Source organism: Patagioenas fasciata, chromosome 3 (genome assembly GCF_037038585.1).
Source record: "Patagioenas fasciata isolate bPatFas1 chromosome 3, bPatFas1.hap1, whole genome shotgun sequence".
Classification (NCBI taxonomy): domain Eukaryota; kingdom Metazoa; phylum Chordata; class Aves; order Columbiformes; family Columbidae; genus Patagioenas; species Patagioenas fasciata.
The window spans coordinates 88,631,858-88,659,660 of NC_092522.1; the positions used below are offsets into that span (position 1 = coordinate 88,631,858).

The window sequence follows — 27,803 nt, forward strand, 5'->3', positions numbered from 1 at the left end:
TTATACCTTAATAGCACTGCATTCTCATTCCTGGTTCTATTTTTTTTTTCACTGTGTGCCTAGACTAGAGGAGTTCATAACACTTTCAGACTAAAAGATTCTCTGCATGTTTCTTACCTCCTCTTTTGGCCACAGCAGACCTGTCTCAATACTGTTGCATCAAATTTACTAACCAGGACTGATCCTCTAATAGAATTTATAGGGATTAAAATATATGTTAGCACTAAATGACAAACATTTACCTTTTAGTATACGTAAGATCTCTTGAGTAAGATTTAACTTTGTAATTTTTCTTGGGAGAGACATAAACTATTGCTGTGGATGTGGCTGTAAAATCTAAAAGCACCCAAACTGGAAGTGTCTGAAAGAGTTTAGAAACTCCTGCAGTTAACTGTCATCAGTGATTTTTAATGATTTTTAATGGATGTGCTCTTGTCTATACTGATTTGGCGGGAACTAAGAATTGATGTATTGGCAGTAAAAAAAAAGATATTCTCACACAGTTGCCTTGAGTCCTCTTACTGCTCTAAACATGCCTCCAAACATTGCTGTCCATTGGTACATAACTCCAACTGGAGAACACAAGAGCTGCTAGAAGTGTTTTGGTTAATTTGAATGTAGCAACAATAAACAAGTTCACAGGTTGATCAGCTATGTATTTAGTCATAAACTGATAAAAAGATTTTTTTAAATGACCCTGATAGATTTCAGTTTTCAAAATGAAACTTACCTGTAGTTGTTCTTATTTACTGCTACTTTTAAAGTCTAAACTTCAAAAAAGAAAAACCAACCCTGTGTATTTTCACAGGATGAAAGAGACACTTCTAAGTTTATTTTCTGAAGGCAGATTGAAAGCGTAACATTCTTCATATGTCCCCTGCAGATCACAGAACAGCAATTTCTTTTTTCTAGTGCCCAGTTGCTAGGTAAAATTAAAACTTTGCTTCCCTAAAGAATTATTGCTTCTAGTGGCATAATGCAGCTGTATTAGTTGTACCATATTAAATTACAAATTTGTCCATGTTTGAGAACAGGTTATGTTGCCCACACTGCCCTGTGCAAAATAGTGAAGAGACACCTGGCTACTGCTACACAAACTGGAAAGGCTAAACTTATATACATGTGCTTAAGATCTAAATCTAGCAGGTCTCAAGGCCCATTTAAAAGTATGGAGTGTGTCTACCAAAAGAAGACTATTGAAGAGCAGCAAGCAGAGCCTGAGGTATTGGTAGTAATAGTTCCTCATCTTTGTGCTCTAGTGTGGAGTTTGTGCTGTAAATGAGAACTCAGTGTGGCATATTCTGGGCATCTTTTAAAAAGCTGAGAAAGGGAGTCATATAGAAAAGGTTTTACTGTCTGCTCTTGGGATCTGCAGAAATGCTGCATTTATATAGTGACTTCTGCCTTGTACCTGGCAGGGATTGTACAGTATGTGTGCAGGGAAGATTGTTCTATTTTTACGAGGACCTTGAAGATACAAGGTTATTTGGGTTCACCCATGCTTGAAAGGATTTGTAGGTTGTTTGGTTACATGTCAAGTAGTTTAGAACACTTATCCTGAAAGCTCTGCACTGCAGCTGCTGCATCAGGCACTTTCTACTCTGAGTAATCAGCAATGTCATTACTAGTCAACTAAATGGGTCTGGGACATGGGCCTTGTCACTGGCAACTGTTCATCCATGCTCTTAAGGGTTAATAGTCTCTGACAACTGGTGCCTGGGCCAGTCTCACATGTAATATTTGGGCATGGTTTAAAAGTTACAGTAGATGAGAGCTTGGTTGTGGTGATGCAAGCTGTGCTGTCCATGTTTGCCTTACAGCTGGAGAACAGCCCATGAGCTCCCCTATCTGCACAGCTGTGGCTGCTCTGTCTGCAGTGAGCTGTGCTTTCCTGGGAAAGATGCCCAGACCTGGGGGAGAGAATATTCTGTGACCTAATGACATGCTGTCTGCCTTCAGAGGTGGGTTTAATGCACAAAGTAACTCATGTGGGGTTAGGTGATCCCAAGGGTCCTTTTGTTTCACCCTTCAGTTGGCTTTTATGAGTGTGTCATGTCCTGGAATCCCAATGGCTGCTACTCAGGACAGGGAGATGTTGAGGGACTGCTGTGCAGGGATCTAAGGGGAGGGCTGGATGGGTACCTGGAGCAAAGGAAAGATCTAAACAGAGCAGTCAGTTCTGCATTGACACTTTCACTGAATTGCAGCTTCAGCACTTGGCTGCCTGCGCTGCCCAAGTGGACAGGGCAGCACAGCTGTCCTGAGATGACTGAGATGTTTCAAAGATAGATGCTGATGAAGAATGCTCTCTGCAGTCCTGCATGAGTCCTTCTCATAAGGCAGATGCAATAGGATGTGGAGGAATCAGTTTTTTTCCAGTGTCTTCCCCCCAATGCTAATTTGCTTAAAACTTTGGAGGGGGATGAGAACTCTTGTCATTTCTTTGCTGAATATATTGTCTTCTCTTTCCATGGAGCTTTGCCAGGTGCTGACCTAATGGTGACTCTCCTCTCTATGCTTTAAAGCATCAGATGCTAAGGGGAATGGGACAGAAAAAGCAGTGTTAGTTGTGTACTAACTCTTGCTTTTGTACCTACAGCAATAGTAAAGCCATTTTTTTTTTTTAAAATCAGATTGGAAAACCTCTTCTCATAGTTCCTTTACCTTTTATAAGCTTGTGAGCTATTTGTATAGGAAGCCTGTGCTTTATAGGTCTGTAGTGGGATGAGGATTATGGGATTAGAGGGAACCTGGAAGAAGAGGAACATTTGCACTTTTACTTCTGTAGGAAGAGTTTGGGATAGAAGGAACAGATCAGTGATTGCACATTCTACTCGCTATGATGATAGGGTGTTTGTACCATCAGACTGAAGAGTTAAGAGCAACGTTCATTCTCCAGTAGTGGTTATTAGCTAATAGAAAAATGCAAAGACAGAGCAAGCATGGATGTGATAGTACTTTCCAGTATGCTCCTCCAGCCTGCACTAATTTTTGCTACAAATTTTAAATTGGGGTGATATCTCTGAATTTATTAATTTTAGATGGGAATTTCTTTCATTAATTGGACTAGTTACTTTTGGGGTTTATGGAAATATCTCCAGCTCCATGTGACAATCCCCCAGCTTAAGTTGCATGTGTGTACAGGTAGTTCTCTTTTGCTTTGCTATCTGCTGGTTTGATTGGTGCTTCCTTGTTCTTCTGCCAGAAGAAAGACTGAAGTTATTCTCTAGTTTTCTCTGTTCCACTTCTTACTTTGTAGGCCAGTATTATGTTCCCTAATTTGCCTCTTGTCCACATTGAAGCTATAGGTTCTGAACTACTCCTAACTCTGCTTTCTTGCCAGCAAGCATAGGGCATTTATAGTGTTTGTTACAAGGCTGGGTTCTGAGTGACAACAGTCAGTTTGAGGTGGCTTTGATTTGGCATTTCTGCATACATGTGGAAGTGACTTCACTGTTTTGGGTCCATGCAAAAATAGAGTGCTCTCCTCCTCAACACCTCTTTCAATACTTACGTGTCACCTATAGTGTACTGCAAAATACATTGAATTCTACAGTGGTTGCTTTGAACCCATGGCTGACTGATATACAACTGTGTTAAAATCCTCTAGCTTAAATTAGAAAAAAGTTAAAGGTATTAATGGAATGTGAACTACCTTCTGCTTATGTTGTGCCTTTCTCTTACTGTATCAACCCTGGATTTTTTTATTTAGGCAGGGGATGTACTTGTGTGTGGAGGGAGGTATTTCCCAATCTCAATAAAGAAACATCGAATAGTCAATGGATAGAGTTACATTTGTTAAAGATCAAGATAATTAACCATATCACCAAATCCATCTGCTCAAGCAGGGCCACCTAGACATGGTTGCCCAGGACCATGCCCAGATGGCTTTTGAGTGTCACTGAGGATGGAGACCCCACCACCTCTCTGGGTGACCTGTGCCAGTGCTCAGTCACCTTCACAGTGGAAAAGCATTTCCTGATGTTCAGTGTGTTTCAGTTTGTGTCCACTGCCTCTGGTCCTGTGAACCATAACCACTGGATTTGCAAACACTTTCTTTGCTTCTTTTGTTTTCCTGACTTAGTTGGAAGAAGTGAAATTAGCAGGGTCAAAGTTAGAGCCGTAGAAAAAGGTTAAATAAATTGGGGAATAACCTTGATTTTGTTTTAATTAGTGTTGCCCCTGGCTAGTTTTGGAACAGTGAGAAGATGCACAAAGTGCAAATAATATTAAAAGGAAATATAACCATTACTTAAGTTTAGGCTTTGCTGAAATCATGTGACTATTTTAGATTGTAAGTTATTTTCTAGAATGGAAGAACTCCCAAATCTGCATATTAAAGACTGAGCCATTCAGAAATATATGAAAATCTTTCTCTCGAAGGAAATTTCATATATCTGATTTATCTCCTTTGGGTTAATTTCTGACTTGGCATTTTTATCTTAATAGGCCTTGTATTTTGTAACTCAACCCATCTTTTAAGACACAGAGGCTCTTTCTGATAGAACGAACAACTTAAGCAGACTTTTAATTAATCAGGTGCTTCCCCAGATAGTCTTATTTTACCAGGGATCTCACAGGACAGTAGGCCAGTTGCCAGCTGTGCACTGCATGGAATAAATTGCAGACTGCAGTCCTTTCCTAAGTTAGATATCCTTATAATATACAGATATATTACTATTTGGCAGTCTTACCAAGGAGGCTAAGGGTTAGGAGACGGTTGGAAAATGTATTGCTGAGAAACCCCAAGAGTGGCTGAATAATGTTGAAATTGTGCTATGGCAGATGGAAGCACAGGGGACTTGTTTTGTTATTACATGCAGTGATATTTGCTGTATGACCAGAGTGATCTGCTCCTCTAATGCTGTAGCTGGTGCATTTCATAGCTCAAGAATAGCCAATTTTATAGCTAAGACTACATTTCCAATGCATGTGCACTTGAAAAAGGCATCCTAGAAACCAAAGATAAGATTCCTGTTGAGTCTTCTAGATTTTTGTTCTTTGTCTAGGGTATAATTCTTTAACTGTATGTAGTAGCTTAAAAGTAAAAATTAGACTTTTAATCTTCTAGTGCAATAATTTATTTTTTACCGCTTTATCCATGCAGCTCTGTACTTGGCCCTGTTATAACCACCAGTTTTATCTCAGATGTGCTGGGGAGGCTCAAACATCCAGCTGTGGTCTCGGGGGGGCTCTATAGTGGTTACAACTGGACTAGAAGCAGCCAGGAGTTTAATATTGCAGGAAAATAGATGAATTAACACAGTTTCATTATGGTGAGAAGCTGTCAAACTTTCAGGCACCTGCAGTGAAACTCCTTGTGTAAATCCAAGTCACCAGGTAAGTGTCTGCAAATGTTCTTGGCGGGGTATTTTTTTCAATAGATGTTCTACATTAAAAACAAACAAACAAACAAAAACAACCAAAAAACAAACCCAACGAAAAACTCCCACCCATGTTATGATTTCATGGATTTTTTTTTCCTGGGCATATACCACATTTTTGTCTCCATCCTACTGATACTGTGGCTAATAACTGAGCTATATTTGGAGGAACTGCATGTCAGACTCTTTACTTAGTCCTTTCTACATAAAATTTCAAAGGATCATATAGTTGTGACTCTGACCCTGGGTCACCTGTAATTTTTAAATAAGAGTACAAATATGTTCACTGCATTTATCCCAGTCTTTTAATTGTTTTTACTTAAATTTTATGGAGGAAAAGAAAAGCACGTAAAAAGTTTTCCCTCTCAAAATGGGCCTGAAAGTAGGAATGACTTTCTTGGGAGTTTGCCATGTGTAGTTAGTCAGATCTGAGAATTTTAATGAAACATTTTCCACTGTTTTCATTAGCTCAAGACAACAAATATATTTATGAAATTTAGATACTACTCTGGATCAGGATCACATCTGTAACACCTTACTGAAACACCTGCAAACATCTGAAAAAGTGTTTTGGTGCAGTATTTTCACTGAGAAATGCTCTCCAAAGTTGTTTTTGAGGGTATTATTCTCATTGCTCAGCTGATAACTTTCTCCAAAAATATAGCTATGCATTTTTGAAAGGTGCAAAATATTCACTTTTTAAAAAGTATATAATTAAAAATACTGCATGAGTTTTTGCTAAAAAATAGTGCTTTTTAAACTAAAAATACTTTTTTGGAAAGTTCCATTTTTAAACATTTTTTTAAGCATGAGTGGAAGTTTGAGAGTTTTTTTAATGACATTTTCAAATCATAAATTAGCTGAAATATTTGATAGTGTACACCTGCCTTGCTATTTGTTGCTCTTTCAGACTAACCTGTGGAGTGGTTCAGTTTCTAACCAAGTCTTATTGCATCAAGTGCTTTGAAGGGATTTATTTTTTCTTTTCTTGTCTCACTGAATACCAGCTGCATGTTTCACATCAGCACCAGCATGTTAGTATTTGTTGATGGTGAACCTGTGTATTTTGAAAACATTTGGAGATACACTGAAGGTGTTCGGCTGGGCCAAGGAGCAGCAGTAGTTGGCCGGCTTGTTGCTGAGCTGCCTCTGAGGAAGTGAGTAACATTGTGTGCTTTCCTGCCTTCGTTTCGTTGCTCTTATCCGGAGATGCAGCCCTGGCAGAGCTCATTAGGTTGGTTTCCAAGTTTCTGATGGGAGATGTGCAAGTGAGACGCGTTGGGAACTGGAATTCCCGAGTGTGCAAGGAGGATCCCAACCACGGGACCTGCATCTGACAACGCTCCAAGTGCGGAGCTTTCCATTTCCACTGGGGCCAGCACCAGAAACTTGACTCATGAAGGAATGCCAGGAGGGGAGCTGTGGGGCCAAGGCCTCGTCTCTCCCGTAATTTCGGGTGAGCTGCCCACCGCCCAAGCCCCTGCTGCTGTCACCGCCCCGTTGAGCGCCGCTCGGGGCCGCTGAACGCCGGCGCTTCAGCGGAGCTACCGCACCGCCCGAGAGGCACTCCCGGGGCAGAACGGCTGCCTCTGGGGCGGGCGTCAGCCCCGGGCGCCCATCGGGGAAGGAGGAGACGCGCCTCCCGTCTGCAAAGCGGGAAGGCCAAGAGCGGCTGCGGCGGGAGCGGAGCGCCGCCGGGTTCTGGGTTGGCCGGCAGCCACACAAAGCGCCGCTCTTCCCTCCCTTTGTCTGCGTGGCTTTGTCTCCTCCGTCCCCCCGCCGCGGGCCGGGACTCCCCGCCTCCGGCCACCGCGGTCCCCTTTGTGTCACCTGCGCGCCGTGGGAACGGCCGCTCGCCCAATCCCCGCCCGGCCCGGCGAGCCGCTCCGCCGTTTTCCGCCCGGCGGCCGCGCAGGTGCACGGGAGGCGGCGGGGCGGCCGGGGACTCCTCGCCGTTCCTCCCGCGGGACTCGTCCCGCCGCTTCCCCTCTCGGCCGCGCGCAGCGTGCGCGAGGGCCGCGCGTCCCCGCCGGCGGACGCTCCACCCGGGCGCGGGAGAGACAGGGCGGCGCGCGTCCGCTCCGCATGGAACGCAGAGCGCGCGGGCGGGTGCGCGAGGGGAGGGCGCGAGGCGCCACGAGGGCGGGGCGGCCGGGTGCGCGCGCGGGCAGCCCGGCGGGCGGGGCGAGGCGATAACCCTTGCGGAGCTGCCTGGGAGACCCCGGGTTTGGGGCTGCGCCAGCGCGCGCGGCGTCTCCTCCTCTTTCCCCCCCCCGCCCCCCCCTAGCCGAGTGGAAGGGGCTGGGGTTGGTGCCAGCAGCGGCGTGAGCGCTCGAGCGGTCGCCATTTTACGCCAGCTCCAGCACACTGTCCGGACACACCGAGGGAGCGGAGAAGGGGGGCAGCTCCTCAGAACGCCGAGCCGCTAGCCGCGCCCCGAGCCCCTTCGCACGGCGTTTTACCCCCGCAGCCACAGGTCAGGCGCTGGCGGACTCGGGCTCGCCGCGGCTCAGAGTGGCGGCAGCCGCCCGCGGAGCGGGGTGGGAGCGGGGCCGGGGCAGGGCCGGACCGGACGGTAGAGGAGATTGAGGCGGCGGAGGGTGGCTGGCGGGTGGGGCGGGAGCCATACGCCGGGGCCCTGTAGTGTTGTGGGGCCGGGGCCCGGCTGCCAGGCGCTGCGCGATGGGTGGAGGACCTGGCTGCCTTCGTGGCCGCTGCTGTCGGGCGGGGGGCGGCCGGGCTGGGCCGGTGCCCGCGCACTAGGCCCTGCGACTGGCCGGCGCTGGGGAGGCGGCGGCGGCCGCGGGGACCCGGAGCGGCCCCGCGCGGGGCGCGTGGCTCTCGCCTCATTGTCCTGCCGGCTCTGCCGCTCCATTCATTGCCCGTGAGGGGCTGGGCCGGGCTGGGGGAAGCTGCGACCTCGGTGCCCAGCCTGGGCGCGGGGAGTGGGGTCGCTCGGGTCTCGCGTGCCCCCGGTCACGTCGAGAAGCGGTGGACGGCGGGCAGCGGCGTTTCTCGGCCGGGAGACGGGACTGGCCGCGGTCCCCTGCATTGTTTCGGGGAGAAGTGTGGCTGGGGGGGTGGCGGCGGGGCCGGGAGGCGCCGCGAGCTCCCGGCCGAGTGGTGAAATCGGGCTCGGGGTGTTGCAACCGCTCTCCGGGGGGAATAGGGTGAGAGGTGGGGAATGGCTGGGGCTTGGGGAGGGGGGGAGCCGCTCCTCATGCGGGAGTGTGGCGGGGAGGGGGGGAAGTCGGTCACTGGAGGAAGTTGTAGGACATCTGAACGCGCAGAGCACGTGTTTCCATTGGGCTCATGGCGGCTGCCGCTGCCGCCGCCACCGTGGGTGGGTGCGGACTGGGAAGAGCGCTTTGTTCCTCTGGCTTGCCCGGCCGACACCGGAGCGAAGGCGGGAGACGATCCCGGCCGCGCCTGGGGCCCGGAGAGGCGGCTTGCTCCGGGGCGCGGCGAGTTTGCAAAGGGAGCTGGAGGCAGCAGTGGGTGTCAGTGACGGAATCGCGGTGGTAGCGGTGGCTGCATGTGGCAGGTTTACTCTTCCTCCCATCCCCACCATTGGCTTCTTGCTCCATTTCTAACTTGTTCAGAGCCTCTTAGGGAGTGTGTTAGAGAGACAGAGCGAGGGAGGTGAGTCAGTGTCTGGCTGGGTTGTGTAAAACCTGCAGTGAAAGCTACCCACCCCCGCTAGTCAGTACTGTTAGGACTTTCCTTTGTGTTAGTGCCTCTTTTGAAGAATTTTCTGCGTCTTGCAAAACTAAAAAGTATCAAAGAAGTGATCTACAATTTTTTTTTCTTTTTTGCAAGAATAGAGCAGTCTGTTGCATGTATTGTCACTTGTATTGTTCTACTTGAAGATATGCTTAGCTTAATTATGATGCTTATTGCATTTGAACAGATACCTGGAAACATGGCTACTGAACATGTTAACGGGAATGGTACTGAAGAGCCCATGGATACTTCTGCTGCAGTTACCCATTCTGAGCATTTCCAAACATTGCTGGATGCTGGTTTACCACAGAAAGTTGCTGAAAAACTAGATGAAATTTACGTTGCAGGTAAGATGTAAAACTTGCAAAACCACACTTAGAATATTTTATTGGATTCTGCTGTCTTTGGACTAAAATAGCAACTTTTTGTGGTTTCCAAAAGTATGGGAACTGCAGTCTTACTAAAATCTGTGGATGTTTTCCATTCAGTAATTCCATTTATTATAGAATTTTTCAGAAAAAGTCTTCGGCCAGGCCACTTGGGCTGAGGGGTGGGAAGGAGGAAAAGTATTCAGGTGATCATACCAACAGCTGGAAAAGGTGACAGATGATTTTTAGGAGGAGTAGGTGCTGTGGTCTTTGTGCAGTTTTTACAGTAGTTGTAGGTAACTGTAAGTGACTGAAGCTTTGGTATTTGTCTTATCTGAATGATATTTTGTGACATAGCGTTTGGAATCATGGATGCAAAGGTTATTTTGTTGGTTCTCTCAGTCATAGTAATAGCTAGTATTTTTTTAAGCTTGTTTTTTGGTTTGTGGTGGTCACTTGTAGTGCTGCAGTTTATTTGGCTTTGTAGTCTCAAAATGTACCAAGATACCTTTGCTAGGCAAGCTAAGTCAGGTTGTGATAGATCCTTCTGAATTCAGCTTTAGGATATTGAAAATAAACTTGGCCTGTGTAGCATCTGGGTTTGACAGAAGTCAAATGAATACATCGGTACAGCAGCCGTTACTCTGAATCTAACTTTTTTTGACTCTTGGTGAAAAAAAAGGTTAAGTACACTTAAATATTTACCTTTAAGAGAACTAAGCGATTTTTTAGGTTTTTGGGGTCACTGAAATGTGTCAGATGTGTTAGATGTGGTTAAACAAAGATTACTGCCCAAATATAATGAGAAATTTTTTTCTTTTTTCTAGGGCTAGTTGCACATAGTGATCTAGATGAAAGAGCTATTGAAGCATTAAAGGAATTTAACGAAGAAGGTGCATTGGCAGTGCTTCAGCAGTTTAAAGACAGTGATCTTTCACATGTTCAGGTAATGTTAAGCAGTTTAGAATATAATTGTTATGGGATAAACTGCTAGTTGATGGGCAGGAGGTTTGCTTAAGTCACTTTAGTGATCCATATGCGAGATGTAAAATGCATGCTGTACTAATTCAAGGTGAAATTAGGTTCTAGCTTACCACGTTTTCAGAACTGAAGATTAATATGTCTTTTGCAGAACAAAAGTGCCTTTTTATGTGGAGTCATGAAGACATACAGGCAGAGGGAGAAACAGGGGACCAAGGTGGCAGATTCTAGCAAAGGACCAGATGAGGCAAAAATTAAGGTATGTGCCTAAAAGATAAAAGTTATGTGGTCTATCTGGTTTTACAAAGCTATTGTGACAGATACCTTGATTCTTTTGGATCTGCTTTTCTTAAAAAGGCTATTTTAGGCTATATGTCATTATTTGAAAGCTGTAACTTGCATTTTTATTTTACACTTCATCCTATTAAAGAGGAAATATAATATACTCTTAATTACTGGAGCTGAATGTATGTAAAAATGAAAAAGATTTTACAATTTGCTTTATGTCTAGTTGAGATGGTTCTGCTATTCCACAGTTAAAAGTTTTTGGGAACTTGTCAGCATAGATCTTTGAGTTCAGAATGTGTAACTTCAGCTACTGGTGGTTGGTTTATTTTTTTTCCCTTGCTCCGTGCCCTCCCACCCCCCCCTTTTTTTTTTTCCTTTGGATTTAAAACAAGTCCACAATAGGGAGGAGACACCATGTGTTTCCGTAAAGACAGATTGTAATGGATTTAGGATTTAGCCGACTTCTTATGACATAATCACTGTTCTCATAAACTGTACCCCAAACTGTCTCAGTAATGGACATGTTATTTCTTGGACTGATCCCTCTAGTAGCAAGAGTCTCCTGTCTCAAGTGTTAGACATATTGTGATTTATTTCAAAATTCTGTGATCAGCATCTTTACCAAAGCTTAAGGAAAGGAAAACCATCTAAGCATGCTTAGTTGATGTCCTAAATAGCAGGAGAATATTTAATCTTTTTATGTGTAAACTGCAAAATTAATATATTGTATATTACAGATAACTATGTAGCTTGAGAAACTAGAAAAATCTTTTTTTTCCTCTCTGAGGCTGGGATGCCATTAATTATAAATTCAGAAAAACTGATAAGAGTTTTTGTCAGTACCACATAAAAACTAGTGATATGAGAGCTTATTTGACTAAAAGTAGCATAGCTTTTACTAATGATGGCTATAGCATTTGAAATAACTTTTCAGTTTTCCAGTTGTGAAATTACTAATTAGTTATAATTAGACTTGTTTAATATGCTGTTGCTTTGTGTGTAGAGTTGATTTGCTTTTGTACAAAATTATTAAGAAAGGCTAATTTCAGAGGAGTTTCTCATCTGTTTGCATACTGAATTTCATGTAATATGTTAAATTGGTAGTAAATGTGTATGTGGTGATTCTAGTGAGGATCAGTTGTGCTGGGATGCTGTATGTGCACACAGGAGCTTGAGGGGGCTGAGGTGAGGGAGAGTTTAAGGAGAAAGGAAACAGTAGTACCACTTCAGTGGTGGGATACCTGAAGTAGTCAGTACAGTATTCCAGGGGATGTAAGCACTTAAACATGTGTTCTTTAACTTCACACTTATGAGTAATCTCATTAAGTGAAGGGAACTCCTGTGCATAAATGTTTGCAGGATTGGACATGCCAAAACAAGTGGCTCAGACTAAGATCTTTCTAATTAAAGGGAAGCTCGCTATTCTATTTCTTGGCCTCTTTTTCTATATGAACATGAAGGAACTGGGGAAAACTCTATGTGAATCCCTGATTTTCTGTGAGTGTTTCTTTACCTGATAGTTCTAGTAATTGTTTTGTAAGTTTCTTGTTGATATACTAGCAGTAGACTTGCTCCCCTGTGAGGGTTCAAACCAGTACAGTTGAAGAGGAATTATAAGCATGTCTCTTTGTGTCTGAAGTGCATCTATACTAGCTCAATTTGTATGTGACTTTAAAATTTTAAGTTTTTTACTTGAAGGCACTCTTGGAGAGAACTGGCTACACTCTTGATGTGACTACTGGACAGAGAAAGTATGGTGGACCTCCTCCAGAGTCTGTGTATTCAGGACAACAGCCTTCTGTTGGTACAGAGGTAAGGAGAAGTTTATGTGTATGTATTCGTGTTAATTGAAAGTATTTTTTTATAAACAATACTTGCTATGTCTGTTGTAGATATTTGTGGGCAAGATTCCAAGAGACTTGTTTGAAGATGAACTTGTTCCATTATTTGAGAAAGCTGGCCCTATATGGGATCTCCGCTTAATGATGGATCCACTAACTGGTCTAAACAGAGGATATGCTTTTGTCACTTTTTGTACTAAAGAGGCAGCTCAGGAAGCTGTTAAACTGGTAAGTCATCTTACTTGGGTTTTTTTTTTTTGTTTTTTTGGTTATAAGCAGTTTTCCTGATCCTAATGCTTAAATGCTTAAGATGAAACTGTCATTATTAGATAATTTCACAGATGTCTGCTAGGTGTTCTTGCATATTTCCACAGTGTATATGGATTTTTAGTGGCTATATTAGGGACAGGGGGAAAAATAGCCAATGGACTACTATTCTGTCTGGTTAGATGAGCATTTATTATTAATAAAAGTTGTATTAGCACTTGTGGCTTCTCAGCTCTCTGCATCTGGATGAATTTTGGACAGAAGTTGTTTGGGTTGCTGTGGTAGGAGGGCAGCACTGATCAGGTTTTCTGTGATTTCCGATTTGTGCACCAGCAGAGGGCCCCACGCTGGAAAAATGCTTTTGAAGTCACAGGATTTCGTAGGATACTTTAGATGGGAAATCACTCTTGAGTGTTAAGGTCTGTTTTGTTTGCTGCAACTGGCTGGAAAAAGTAATATATCCTGCCATGTTAAAAAGCTTTCCTCTGTTTTACACAGAGGTGTGAGATAGTTTGATATAAGGAATAGACTTCTCTTAAGCTTTCTAGGTGTTATGCATGAAGTATCCGTCACTGAAAAAGAGGGGGTAAAGAAACACCACCCTGATCCTCACACTACTCCTTTGTTTTCTTGTTAAGTTGAATTCAAATTTTTGAACTAGTTACTACTACGTTGATATGGCCAAGATCAGTGTGCAGGTATGACCCCTCATGTGTGCTAATTGTACACACTCTGAGGTGTACTGATACTGTATTAATATAGTAGGGTGAAACTCTCTGTTTTGTAATAAGGTACATCTTAAGCCATTAAAGTACCATATTGACATATTAATAATGGAAGTCAGATAGTGGAGACAAATCAAGCTGAAGGTAAAGGTGACAATGTGTTTTTAAAAAGTACAGAATTGTCTACAAAAGTAGAAGTACAAAAATATCTGGAATATGCTGTTTAGCTTTTTGAATAAAATGGTTCATGTTCAAGTGCGCAGTCCAAATATACTGAGGATAACTGCATATATCTCGCACTTTCATTGCCAATGTAGCTATTTATATCGTGTGTGAACTCTTAAGAGTTATGTGCACGACTTAGTGAAACAATGAGTGAAATCAAATACATTCGCAGAGACATCTAGTAAACAAACAAAAAGGAATTTTTCTGCACTTAGCTAGATTTGACTTAATGGCAGCACACTCTGAAAAGTCATTCAGGTTCTGTTTCCATAAAAGTAACAACAGATCGTAGCCTCAGTTTTCTACTAAATGATACAAGAGAAGGAGGTACTTGATGTCCATTTATATCTGATCTTTGACATGCAGGAAAAAAGTGTGTTGTGTTCTGTTTTTTAGTTACAGAATGTAGTAGTTGAGAAGTGTTGAGATTAGGGCAGTTTTTCAGCCTTCATGCTAACCTCTTTGAGGCTAGGGCTAGTTCTAAGTTCGATTCTGTGTGTTATTTTTCAGCTTTTGAAGGGTTCCAACCATAGTTGCCTGGCTAGTTCAGTGTATTTATAAGTTTCCCAGGTTGTCTAGGAGTGATTTGCAGGGATATTAGCAAAATGTGGCTGTGGAGCTGAGTTGAAACTCTTGGGTCTATCACTTGTTTTAGTTGCACATGCATGGGAGAGGCTGCTGAAAGACCTCTTGTTGAACCCTTGGTCCTAGCTGTTTTAATATCCTAGTATTTTAACAGTGTTCTTGATTCTACCTACAATCTTCTGATGTGCATACAACTTATTTATCAGCTTTCTGGACTCTCTGTGATAGGAGTTCTTTTGTTATTTCCCATCTTTTTCCCAGAGGCTGCTTCCCCTCCCTCCCATTGAGGACTCTGTGACAAAGTATAAACAAAGATGAGAAATCTCTGCATTGCCTGTAGGCTTCTGAGCAATAAGAGACAGTTACGAGGTTTTGTCAATATCCAAGCTGTAGCAGAGAACAAAACTGACCTGTCTTCAGGCTCCTGCAGTTAGTATAACGTATTTTGCATACAATTACATACAATTAATATTTGCGTGGCTCTGGTATCATCCATGTTCTTTATAACAATTTAAATGGGTTTTTTTGGGTAAACTTAATGACTGTTTACTTACTCTATTCATTGACTAGGAGAAATCTTAGAATTTAACTCTTGGTTTTGTGATGCAGATGCATTTTCAAGCCACTTAAAAAAGGGGATAATTCCCTAAATTGTGTTTGACATATCTTTGGGGCTGTGCTTGAGACAAAAATGGCCTGATACAGCCTGATACTGAGAAGACTTACAGATAAGAACAGTAGTTAATTTTATGTCCAAGTACTTAATCCAGTGTAGTTAACCCTTATTGCTTAAGTAGCAATGGCATTCAAATGTTGTTCACACAAGCACTGACTATAAGAAGTCTGAGTTTCAATTTTTTTAATGCTGGGCATTTTTTTCCCCTCTTAGTATGTGTTTACCTTCTGTTGTATGCTGAGTTAAGAATTATAACTGCAGTTGTGTTCTCTTGCACGTGTTCAATTCTCATCTTTCATATGAAGTTGTTAGATTTCAGTTTTTCAAAACATTTCTGAGTGATTAAGATTACTGTAGACATATACAGGATAAATGCTTGTGAGGTGAAGCTTGTAGGAAAACATATCAAACTATAGTAGCATACACTGTATTTTTTGGCTAGAGCAAGTGTGAGCTTGATCAAAGTATAGGTACAGGTGAGTTATGCAAATATGGCCCTTAAGCATTTTTTGCCAGCTGTGCAGAGCAGTACAGCTTGCCATTTGCTGCTGGAAATAACTACTAAAATTATTGGTGAAAGTTTAAGTGGGTAAAATGACAAGACAGACCTTATGCATACTTTGACCTGTTTATGAGTGGCTTCTTATAGAACTTAGTAAAAAAAAAACACAACTATTATAGCACCTAGAAAACAATAATATCTCTGTTACTAACTTTGGGTGTTGATTCAGTGGTGACAGGAGGGGGAAGCAGTGTGCTGACATAGCTAATTTGGTAACCTGAATGTTTTGACACTTTACTTGGATCATGATTTGGGCCTGTTCAAATCTATTCTAAGTTTACAGGTGATATGCAAACTATTTACCTAAAACTCATTAACTTAATATTCAAGACCACCTAAGTCAAGACTGTTTGTCTGTGTTAAGAGAAACATAAAATGAAAAGTATTAGTTAATATATTGTAATATGAAAAAACTACTAGAAACTACTGTCAATATGGAATTGCAATATAGTAGAATATTTTATTTTTTGTTAAAGTTATGAAATATTATTTTGTTGCCATGAGTTGTATGAGACACTCTTCTTGAATTGTGTAGACAAACTTTAGTCTTGAATTTTAACAGGGACAGTTGCATAATATCCATATAGAATATAATATTTTGGTTGGAATGGACATAAAATGATCACCTAGTCCAACTGTCTGACCATGTCGGGGCTGATCAAAAGTTAAAGCATATTGTTAAGGACATGGTCTAAATTCCTCTTCTAAACACTGACAAGCTTGGGGAATTCACCACCTCTCTAGGAGGCCTGTTCCAGTGTTTGCCCTCTCAGTAAAAAAGTGTTTCCTGATGTAAAGAAATGTTTCCTGATGTACACTTCAGTTAATGAAGAATCAGTTTGTGTCCTGTTTCCAGGTTTATAAACTGTCAGCTTTTTTTAAAGGTGTTTCTGTAGAAGATTTTTTTGTTCATTACTGTAATCAGTCTGTTAATGTGTGTGTTTATTAGTGGTCATAAACATAATATATTTAGAGTCTGCTGATGCAGCTGTTACCTAGTTTAAAATCAACTATTTCTCTGCCACATGGGCAACAGACATGGAGACAGAAGTCTTTTACTGTATCCTACTATGTTTTGAGACATAATTAGTTGGGAAGATGCCTCTCCAGGTCCTTTTCACATGTACAGTTCTCCTTTTAGCTCACTTTTGGTACAGTTTTCTAGCTTTGAAAATTTTTAGTGATGTAGTTTTTGTTTGCAAGAGATAAACAAACATCCTTACCCTCATTTTAGTGCTTTAAGCAATAAGGGATGTGAGAGAACTTGGTTATAAAGTAACTCATTAAATAAATAGCTAGATTAAACTTAAAAAAGCTGTCCTACTACTTGTCAATAAGATGTTGACCACAAAATAAATTTTCCTAGCTAAAGAACTGTCTGCTGCAGGGCTTCCAGTTGGAAAGGGTTTGATGTACCACCAGCTGACCTCCCCGCTGCTTGTTTGGATGATGTGTGTTTGCATCTCAATGAAAGGCATTTTTGCCAACAGATGTCTACAGTAATACTTGTTGTGTGTGTTTTGGTTTTTTTTTTTTTGTTTGTTTTTTTTTTTTTCTTCTTATACTACTGACTTTGGTTTGGAGTGTCTTCTAAGCAACCTGTTACAGCAGAAGTATTTGAACAGAAGTCTTAGGATTTCAAGTCAGTAGAAAGTTCTTGCTTTTCACTGTCTTTACATGTGTAACCTATGTGCTTTGGAAAGTATTTGGCAATTGCTTTTGCACATTTTGTGGAGAAGACCTGATCACGGCTCACTCTCTTTAGTTAACTATGGAACTTTAAAAGGTCATCTGACTTTAATTGTAACTCCTGTCTTGGGTTATACACAGCTGAGGAATTCATAGATGCAATTTATAGAGAAACTTGTATTTTTTTTTCTGCACTGTTGCGAAGGGAGGAGCCTTGACCTTGATGACTTGGACCCGAGGTTTACCTTTGATAGTGCTACATGAAAAAGTCTCTAAATAAACATGTATTAAGGTAAAAAAGGCTTGAACAAGAAGGGAAGGATAATTGTTGGCTGAAATTATTGAGATATTTCAGAGTACATGGGTACACTTCAGAACAGTTGAATACGCATCGTAAGAATGTGTTAAGCACCAAAGAATTTGATATATTACTAAATGCTGTTTGCAAAAATAAAATATTTGGTATGCTGCTGTTGGAGATGAGTGAAAATTACCTGTAACTGATGATTGTCCAATCATTTTTCTTTCAGTACAACAACCATGAAATTCGTTCTGGAAAACACATTGGTGTATGCATCTCTGTTGCAAATAATAGGCTTTTTGTTGGTTCTATTCCTAAGAGTAAAACCAAGGAGCAAATTGTTGAAGAATTTAGCAAAGTAACAGGTAAGTCAATAACTAAGTTTTGTAGAGCTAGAGAGAGAGAATTATATAATTGTTTGGATTGGGAAAGACCTTTTAAGACTATAAAGTCCAACTGTAAACCTAGCACTGCCAAGTCCACCACTAAACCATGTCCCTAAGCACCACATCCTCACGTCTTTTTATACCTCTAGGGATGATGACTCAGCCACTTCCCTGGGCAGCCTGTTCCAATGCCCGACAACCCTTTCCATGAAGAAATTTTTCCTAATATCCAATCTAAACCTCCCCTGGTGCAACTTGAGGACATTTCCTCTCACCCTATCACTTGTTACTTGAGAGAAGAGACCAACACCCTCCATGCTACAGCCTCCTTTCAGGTAGTTGTAGACAGTGATAAGGTCTCCCCTCAGCCTCCTCTTCTCCAGGCTAAACAGCCCCAGTTCCCTCAGCTGTTCCTCATCAGGCTTGTGCACCAGTCCTCTCACCAGCTTTGTTGCCCTTCTCTGAACTCTCTCCAGCACCACAATGTCTGTCTTGTAGTGAGGGGCCCAAAACTGAACACAGGATTTGAGGTGGGGCCTCACCAGTGCTGACTGCAAAGGGACAATCACTTCCCTAGTCCTGCTGGCCACACAATTCCTGATACAAGCCAGGATGCTGTTGGCCTTTTTGGCCACCTGAGCACACTGCTGGCTCACATTTAGCTGGCTGTCAGGACCCCCAGGTCCTTTTCCTCCAGGCAGCTTTTCAGCCACTCTTCCCCAAGCCTGTAGTGTTGCATGGAGTTGTTGTGACCCATGTCAAACATCATCAGTGATGAACCCTCTTCACTATCTTTTGGTAGAATGATCTCACTGCTTGGTGTTTGGTTTTTTGTGGGTTGTTTTTTGTTTGTTTGTTTTTTCCTAAAACTTGTGCTGATAGCTGAACTAGTTGTGATTAGACTAGATATGTGGTTCCTAGTTTTACCTAGAGAGTGTGTAATGTTTAAGAAAGCCATTCAAAGAAATAGGTGGTTTAATTATTTCAATATTAATGAATATTTTAAATCTTTTCAAGACAAAAATGAGGGAGGTTGGAGAACATAACTAGTTCTGTGCTTCAGAATTCTTAGTGATTTGATAAGGACCTCTTTTTAATAACAGCTTATAAACTTGCACAGGTAACATTTGATGGCTTTTTCTTTTGCCAAAGGTTATACTTTAGGTTCTTTGGAGTAATACTGAAACTTTTTAGATGTCTTAAAATCATGTAAGTTTGTTCTCTTGTTGTTTAGGCATGCATGGAATAAAACACATACTGGTAAGTGGTGTGACTTAGGGGTTTGAGATGAGAACTGGTGCAGAGCACAACTTTTGACTGCACTTACACATGCAGTTAGAGGAAAGGTGCTCTTCCATAGCTACTTAGCTTTCTTCGCTGAATAAAATGGAACCTAACTCAGTGAAGTCTAATGTGTCTCTTTCAAAACATTGTTCTTAAAGATTGGGAAATCTTAATATATATGTGATCTCAGAAGTCTAGTGTGTTCATGCTTTTTTGGAACCACTTTTCAGATGCTTACTTACCAGAAATATAATCCCTACTTTGTGAGACAAATGCATGTATTGAAGCTGTAACAAATATTTTGCTTAATTTCAGAGGGTCTTACAGATGTCATATTGTATCATCAACCTGATGATAAGAAAAAGAACCGAGGTTTCTGTTTCCTTGAATATGAAGATCACAAAACTGCTGCTCAGGCCAGACGCAGGTTGATGAGTGGCAAAGTGAAAGTCTGGGGAAATGTTGTTACAGTTGAATGGGCTGACCCTATAGAAGATCCAGATCCTGAAGTCATGGCAAAGGTAATAAAACTGTAAGGGAACCCTAATACATTTAAACAGTCTTTTTCCAAAGTAACTGCTTCCTGACATTAGCCTAAGTTTAAATACTGTTCTTCAGCTGTGTTGACAGAGATGCTGTAGGTGAGGTGATAAAAAGATATGCATACACTCTAGAATTGATGAGAATTTAGAAACTCTATTGACTGATGTTATTTTGTGCTCCTAAGGCTGAAGGTTCAACATAGTTCTTGGCAAAATGACACGTAGGCCTGATGTACTTAATTTCTCATGTGGAAGTGGTGGTGGTGACTCCAAAAGTTAACATGGTTCTGTAGTTTAATATTTGGAGGGATAGAAATCCAGATATGATCACAGAATAAGTCTTAAATTATTTTTAACCCTGGAACTGTAGGTTTGTCACTTCAGAGTTGGAACATGTCAATAAGATGCACAAATGTATTTTCAAGGTTGCCTTTATCAGTTACTTCCAAGAAGTTAAGCGATTACTTTGTGTTTGGAACTCAGTATCTTTATTTTTCATTTGGGGGATTAATTCCTTCAAATATTAAGACTAGTAATATTTTGTGTGTCAAATATTTCAGTGAAACTGAAGTCTGGACTGTTAATATGTTGATTTACGTTGCAACAGTTGTTTTAAATGTGTGTGATATTTTGCTAGAAACGAATTACCTGCTTTTCCATCAGACAATGCCCAACCCTGTCTTTTTTTCAGTTACGTTGTGTAGCTCAGTTGTTTAATGGAAACTCCTAGCTAGCTTGTATCCTTATCTCTTTCTCTTTGCTTGCTTTTTGTCTGTGCTTTTACTCTCATCTGAGACACGTCACTTGCTGGAGTCCTACTTTGATGGACCTAGTAAGATAGCTTGGCTGGGATCTCCTCTTTGGTGAGCCATAAGGGAAAAGGGTTGGGGTGGGGGCTCATCTTAGGGAAAAAGCTGCTTTTGTAATACAGAAGGTTTTGGACTACCCTGTCTGCAGACTTTATTTTCCTTGCCCAGTGTCATAGACTATCAGCAGCAGGGAAGAGTCTTGTAGGTAAAATTTACTGAAGGTGATGCTTCCTAAATATGGTGGCCTACCTGTCTGTTTAGTTTCTTGGGCTCAAAAGAGAAGAGACCTAATCCAGCAAACTGTTAAAATAAATTAGCAGGAACTTCTGCAGACATGAATGAATAGATGAGCAAGAAGTGGTAGGAGACAGAGTTGGGTATCTTTCCTAAGTAAGTTTACAGATGTGAGGAGTGAAAGGCTAAAGAAGGTAAAGCTGGATATAGTGGTATGCCCCATTTAATACATAGTTTTTGGAATGTGGTTGTGCCTTTTGTTTTGTATTTGAAATGGAACATGAAAAAAGAAACACAAATATAGAAATTGTGCAGAAAATCAACTGGTATACTTCAAGTGCTGTGTGGCAAAGATATGGCATGGAGCTTGGGTTGAAGATATATGGAAAAGTGAGACTGTGAATGCACATACTGAAAAAGCAGAGAACATCTAGCTTGTGCGTGAAGACAAAAGTTGGGACAAGTGCTGGTGTCTGACTTTTCTCGCTGGCTGTGTCCCTTAGTTTATTCTTGCAACAAGGAAAGTCTCTGCTCCAGTCTTCCTTGCCCACTTACTGTACATTTGGAGTAATTGACCACATCTGGCAATTCTGGAACTGTTAGGTTTTACTTTGCTTTTTTATTGCTGTCTTTCTTCTAAGAGCAACTGAGCTGCTGCTGCAGTCATTAATATTCGACATATGAGCTACAGGTTGGCTGTCACTGCTTCTGATTACTGTCAAAATGGGACCAAGGGGAGAGTTTTTCACCCATGTCATCTTACGCATTCCTGTGGTAGAAGCCTCTGGAGAAAACACTGGGAGTAGGAGTAGTAGATTACTTTTATCAGAATAATAATCTGATTGGCAGTTTTCCTGTCAAGACTGCTAGAAAAGCAAGTCCATAAGAGCAAACTATGGGGAAGACAAATTCAGCTTTTTAACCAGAAGGTGAACAGTGTTGTTCCAAAAACCTTACAGAAGTAGCATGTCATTTAATCAATATGTGGACACCTACTAACTTAAATTTCTGAGACATTTACTCAAGCCATTATTTCTTTCTCCTCCAGACTTTTGCTGAAGTATTGTGGAGAGTATGGATGCATACTTAAAATTTGAATGAGCTATTACTTCAAATATGGATTACTTTGAGTGTAATGAGATAGCTAGATTCTGTGACTAGATATGTTACAGGAGGCGAGTGCTTATACTGACAGATTGCAGTATAGTTGGTTAACTAATTGATATCTAGTCCAAAGTGAACTTTTTTTCCAGCTTCCAGTAGCTGTATTGATAGCTTAATTGCTCCTAAGTGTTTATTTTTATGCCTCTTATATCTGTAGTGCAGATCAATTTTTCTTAATGTTTTACTTGATTTCCGTAGCATGGCTCAGGCTACAGAAGATGTGCTGGAGTGGCAGGTTAAGCAGCTAAATGGAATCTTATGCTGTGGCTGCCTGGTAGGCTACAGGACAGGGGACAGGGCTAGTAGTAACCCTTGAAGAATATGGTAATGAAGTCTGAAGTGTTTGTGTTGTAGGTAAGAGGAGGAAAAGGAGCAGATCCCAGAAGTTTTGGGAGTAGTCTAATCTTAGGCAGAACCTGCTTTGAAAACTGCTTTTATACCCAGAAGCAGCATTTTGTCATATTACTTGTTAGGTGTATATTTATGGATCCTTTGTGTCATAGTCTATGAGCCTTAATGAAGAGGTCTTTCCTTCTTTTTTTTCTCCTTCCATCTTTGGATAGCTTAAATTAAGTAAAAATGGGTTCATCTTCTCTCAATTTATGTTTTAACCTGCCTCCTAACTTGGACATGTCTTAGATTGGTTCAGGTGTACTTTTAACCTGTTACACGACCAAAGATGTTTAAAATTTTAGCTGTTGGATTTCTCTACACTGGAAAAATGGAAATGGGTTGCTTTTTACTTCTTTAAAAATGTTGTGTTAGTGCATCTTGTAACAAAAATGATTTTTGAGGTTTTTAGTCGTGTCTGACACTGTGTAAGTTGTGGATTTATTAGTGAAGGCTACTTAGTTCCTCATGAGAGTCTACTTTTCATCCTTTCCTAAAGTACAAGAATAAGAAACAGTTGTTTAAAAGTTGTTTTTTAAAAACATTGATTACATAACTTCCTGTAATTCATTTTCGTGAAATTAGGTAACAATTAGGACAGTATACTAAAAATGGTTATTACATGTGGGTTACAAGAAACATAGGTTGCTCTTACCATCAAGGCATGTAGGAGAAGTTTAACACAGGATAGGAAGCAACTTTCCTTGTGGAGCTGGCTATGACTTTTAAAATCTCCTGAGAATCAGCAAGAGTAACTATTGCCAAAGACTAGTTTTAATTACACTGGGTCAGATTTATGATCTGTAGTATCCCTTCTTCCAGACTCTGCATCCTACCCTAGTTCAGTTAGTGAGTGAGACAAAGATTAATGGAAGTCTGTCCTGTTCATTTGTAACTTAATTACATAGTAATTCTTATTAAAAGGGTATCTCTGCTGCGATATACTATGTTCACTTGTTGTCATCAGCCAGTTTGAAACCACTAGTAGCAGAGGGCATGTGAGTAGAAGTTTGGGGTCTTTGCAGCTGATGCACAGCTGCATTGTAGGAAGGTGAGACTGAGCATCCTTTGGCAGTAGGAGGTGGTGAGACTCAAGGCATGGTAGCAGAGTATGGAAGGAACTCTACCAGCAAATCAGATGCTTGTCAGTGGTGAGAACTCGGATGACATCATGCAAACATGCTAATGTATGGTTATTTAGTACAGCCTTAGTGTGGATGCGAAGACAAGTCCTTGAATACTAAGGGGTCACTAACATATGTTGTTCCTGGTGTCCTGAGTACATTGTCTGCGATATTAAATAAGTATCTAGTTTAAGCCTTTATTAGACTGACCTGTATTTTCTTTTATTGTAAGCAGTTGGTGGTTGGTGAAACTTCATATTGATGATTTAATCACTATCAGACAAGTAACAGGTCATATCTGAATAGTTAAAAAGATAACCAACATCTCTGGTCTTCTAAGCTGCATAGCAGTCTCGGTGTAGCTTAAGAGCCATGTTGTGTGCTTTAGAGAGCTGAGGGAGGGAATAGACTTTCAGAGTTATTTGGAGGTGGCTGTTGCTCAAGGGGAGGACGCAGTTTGACTTGTGAGAAAGTCCAAGGGTGACTTGGCAGTGTCAGTGTTCGGATATCCCCTTCTGTCTGTGTTTTCTCTTGTAGCTGTGGATTCAGGTCACTGAGCACTCCTCAGGCAAGCACAGTCCTGATGCTAGGTATTTGTTGTAGCTATAGCATGGGAGCTACAAGTTAAGCAGCTTGAGAGCTGCAGGCCTGTCACCTCCGACCTAGATATTATAGTGATGACTGTTCTGCAAATACCTGAGCAAAAACCTGTCTAAACGATGAAATGTTTTGATAAGCTAATTATTTTGTGTGTAACCATGCCTTGTTGCCTTCTTTCAAGTTTGAAAGTGTTCTGAGTTGAAAAGTACTGCTACTAGGATTCTTTTAAACATTAAAACAAATTGGACTGACTCTCAGGATACTAATACTATGTAATCATGCTTGAAAACAGATTTAGTATTTTTATCAGTCAGGGAATTTTGGACCTAATTCATGCTGTATGAAAATACAAATACACATATTCATGTATGCGTATATAAAATGCTGTACATAAAATGTAATGACATTTTCAGTACTGCCAGTAGCAGTGGCTTACAAAACTTCATTTTGAGTTTTCAAAGTAGATCATACTTCTAAGTCTTTGTTGTGTTTTTTTTTTTTGTTTTGTTTTTGTTTTTTTTTTGTTTTGTTTTGTTTTGTTTTTAGGTAAAAGTTTTGTTTGTACGCAATCTTGCCAATACGGTAACAGAGGAGATACTAGAAAAAGCCTTCAGTCAATTTGGAAAGCTAGAGCGAGTGAAGAAACTTAAAGACTATGCTTTCATTCATTTTGATGAACGAGATGGTGCTGTAAAGGTAAGTGAAGAAGACTGTAACTATGTGTGTTTGTGACTAAACATTACATTTAGAAGCTGTATATTTCTTTGAACCTGGGAACAAGCTCTGTGTGGAGAAATAGTAGCACATTGTCACTGATAACTTTGTCCTCTCTGGGTGTCTTCTAGGAAGGCACAGTTGCTAGCTTGAAAAGTGGAGCGTAGATGCACGTATCCTAAGTAATTCTGCTGATGAGTGTCTGAGATAATCATATGTGTTATCGTTTGAAACTGAAGTGCCAGAAGTTGAATGAATGTTCTCACCATATCATTGGTAGAATCTAAAGCAGTTTCTTTAGGGCAGGTGATAAAATCTTGGGTAGTCTTTTTGTTTTCTGTGAGCAGAATGGTGTGAAATAAGCACCATTTTTTTTGATGAGAGGTGCTGGACAATTGAGTAATTGTTATTCCTGGATTTTGCTACCCTGGTCTTAGTGTTTTTTTTTCCTGTCATCTATTGTTAGGAAGACAAAGTGTAATTCTGATCCTGCCTGTAGTGTGTCTATTTTTTTTGTTCTGTGGGAGGATGCAGAATACAGGGGGATTCAGTTTTTATTACTCATCCAGATGCCTTAAAGCAGATGCTCAGGAATATGATGGAAAGAGAGGACATGTGTTCCATCAAGACTTGGCTATGTAGAGTCTCTAAAAGTGGCATAATCTCTAGGATTTCCCCTGCTTGATTTTAACTTGTAGCAATTACTGTGATTCATGGCAGCCATACTTGTGTGTGGTGGTGGGTTTATTTGTATGTTTGTGGTGAGTTTCTTTGTTTGTTTGGTTGGTTGGTTTTTTTTTTGGTTTTTTTTTTTTTTGGGTTTGGTTTTGTTTTGGTTTGTTTTTGGTTTTTTTTTTTTTTTTGGTGGTTAAAATGAGACTTAAATTATGATTTTTGGCTTATGGTTTAAAAAGACAGTTACGTTTATTATGAATAAAATAAAGGAAAAGAAACATATACTGATCTCTAGTTTTAGTAGTGTTTACATGTGTGCTGACTTTAGAAATTTATTCCCTTATTGCAAAATCCGTACTTCCAGAGAACAGTTCTGTCACTTCATTAATTGAAACAGCTTGCAAAGCTTGAAGTCTATTTACAGTTTTAAGTAGAAGATTTCTAAACTGATACATGCTGTCCAGGGTCTGAGAGCCAAGTTAAGAGGAAATCCATAGCTCTGGAACCCACTATAAATGTTTAACTCTGGAACCTGCAATACTATGCTTTCTGATAATTTTGAGAAAGTTTTAGCATTATATTGTTATTTTAGGTCTGGATTTAAAATGCATGCTCTAAAAGATAGAATAAAATTAATAACTCCAGATATGCTCAGAAGTATGTTTAAAGTCTGGTTAATTCCTTCAGGCAATGGAAGAAATGAATGGCAAAGATTTAGAGGGAGAAAACATTGAAATTGTTTTTGCTAAGCCACCAGATCAAAAAAGGAAAGAACGGAAAGCTCAGAGACAAGCGGCTAAAAATCAGATGTAAGTGTAAATGCATGCACATATGTTGTATTACTCCTGAAAGACATGTACACTCCTACAGAATTAGAACTTCTGGGTATTTTAGTAGGTATACTATAGTGCATACAGGTTTTCTGGCTTCTCTGAAGATGTTGGATTCATTTAAGTTGTTTGCATTTTACTTAAAATCTGGTAGTGGTGTTGGTAAGAATTCAGATAGTTTTGCTCTGCTTATTGAGTGTGAAAGCACCAAAGGAAATGTTTAATGGTCATGAAACATACTTCTCATTTTTTATTCTAAACTTCATGTACTTCTGTGCTAATATGTCACATAGATGAATTTAGCAACATGTGCTCCTCCCAGCTGGCTTGGCAGTATTGATATACCCCCCACCCCACACCCCCGCTCGCCCCGCGTACTATAGCAAAGTACCCACTGAAAGGAGGAGCCTGACATTCTTTTTTCCCCACTTCCAGGGGATTTGCTCATGAAGCTTATAAATTCACACTAATAGATATCTTGCACTAATAAATGCTGAACATGGGGGGGGGGGGGGGGGCACATTTCTTCCTAGTGTGTTCTGCTTAATGTTCTCATGTGTTTTTCTTCTTGGATATCTTGTAGCTTTCCTAACCATCTTCCCTCCCCCACCGTATTTCCCAAAATAACTTCTGCTGGTGCTGCTGCGCAGCATCCAAGAAGACAGAATAGTGAGGTTACCAGATTAATACAGAACTCCAGATGGTGACCTACTGTACACGTGGAATTGGTTAAATATGCCTGCCTTGTAGTCCTTGTAACTGTCTTGGCCCTTTTGTTCTTCTTCCTTGGGCATCTGGTTTTACTGTAAGATGGATTTCTTATTTCTTTTGAGTTTCTATGTTAGGCAGGCCTGTTCTGTTCGGCTTAAATCTTTTGGTGAAACAACTATTTCTTTCTGTATATTCTGTATCTTGGCAACACCACCATAAATATCTGTTTAATTAAAATATAAAATGCTTTTGAAAATTGCACAATTTGCCTTTCAACACAGGCAGTTATGTGCATGGCTGTTTTGTCTCTGGTTGGAGATATGCTTTCTTTAATTGAATTTGAGTAGTACCAGAAAACATTCTCATACTGCAGTATACAAACAGTTTTTTCTAGTTTGGTATTCAGGATCTAATAATGGCCTGTTACCAGTGATGAAAAGGAAGATTTTCTTTAAATGCACTTGATCAGTTATAATGCTGTGTGATTTTTTATTTTTTTTTTTCCCCCCACCCCCCAACTGTTCTCTGCAGATTATCTGAGACCCAGATTTATTACTTCTGGATAGCATGCATGTATTTATAACACTGGAAGTCTTCTGGCATGTGTCACCTCTAATATTAATATGCTGTATGTTATCTGCATCCCCTCCCCTTTTATTGTTTAAGATGCGCATGTCTCATTTTGTGGAGGTAGGTAAAGTAGGGCTGCCTGTCTTGCTCTTCTA

General features: G+C 40.8%; 1 protein-coding gene across 6 annotated transcripts in view; it reads left to right on the forward strand.

Annotated features, from left to right (window-relative positions):
* Positions 1 to 7,654: 7,654 nt before the first annotated feature.
* The window catches only part of SYNCRIP (synaptotagmin binding cytoplasmic RNA interacting protein), a 27,115-nt gene continuing 6,966 nt past the window's right edge, over positions 7,655 to 27,803 (forward strand). For 3 of the 6 annotated variants that reach the window (XM_071806791.1, XM_071806792.1, XM_065833533.2), the window contains exons 1-10: positions 7,655 to 7,860; positions 9,295 to 9,454; positions 10,303 to 10,421; positions 10,608 to 10,715; positions 12,443 to 12,556; positions 12,637 to 12,813; positions 17,845 to 17,980; positions 19,601 to 19,806; positions 24,695 to 24,844; positions 26,225 to 26,346. In XM_071806791.1, the coding sequence (XP_071662892.1) occupies positions 9,307 to 9,454; positions 10,303 to 10,421; positions 10,608 to 10,715; positions 12,443 to 12,556; positions 12,637 to 12,813; positions 17,845 to 17,980; positions 19,601 to 19,806; positions 24,695 to 24,844; positions 26,225 to 26,346 (1,280 nt within the window). In that variant the 5' untranslated portion in view covers positions 7,655 to 7,860; positions 9,295 to 9,306. The remainder of the gene's footprint in view (positions 7,861 to 9,294; positions 9,455 to 10,302; positions 10,422 to 10,607; positions 10,716 to 12,442; positions 12,557 to 12,636; positions 12,814 to 17,844; positions 17,981 to 19,600; positions 19,807 to 24,694; positions 24,845 to 26,224; positions 26,347 to 27,803) is intronic. The other 3 variants (XM_065833534.2, XM_065833536.2, XM_065833537.2) reach the window with 2 other exon arrangements.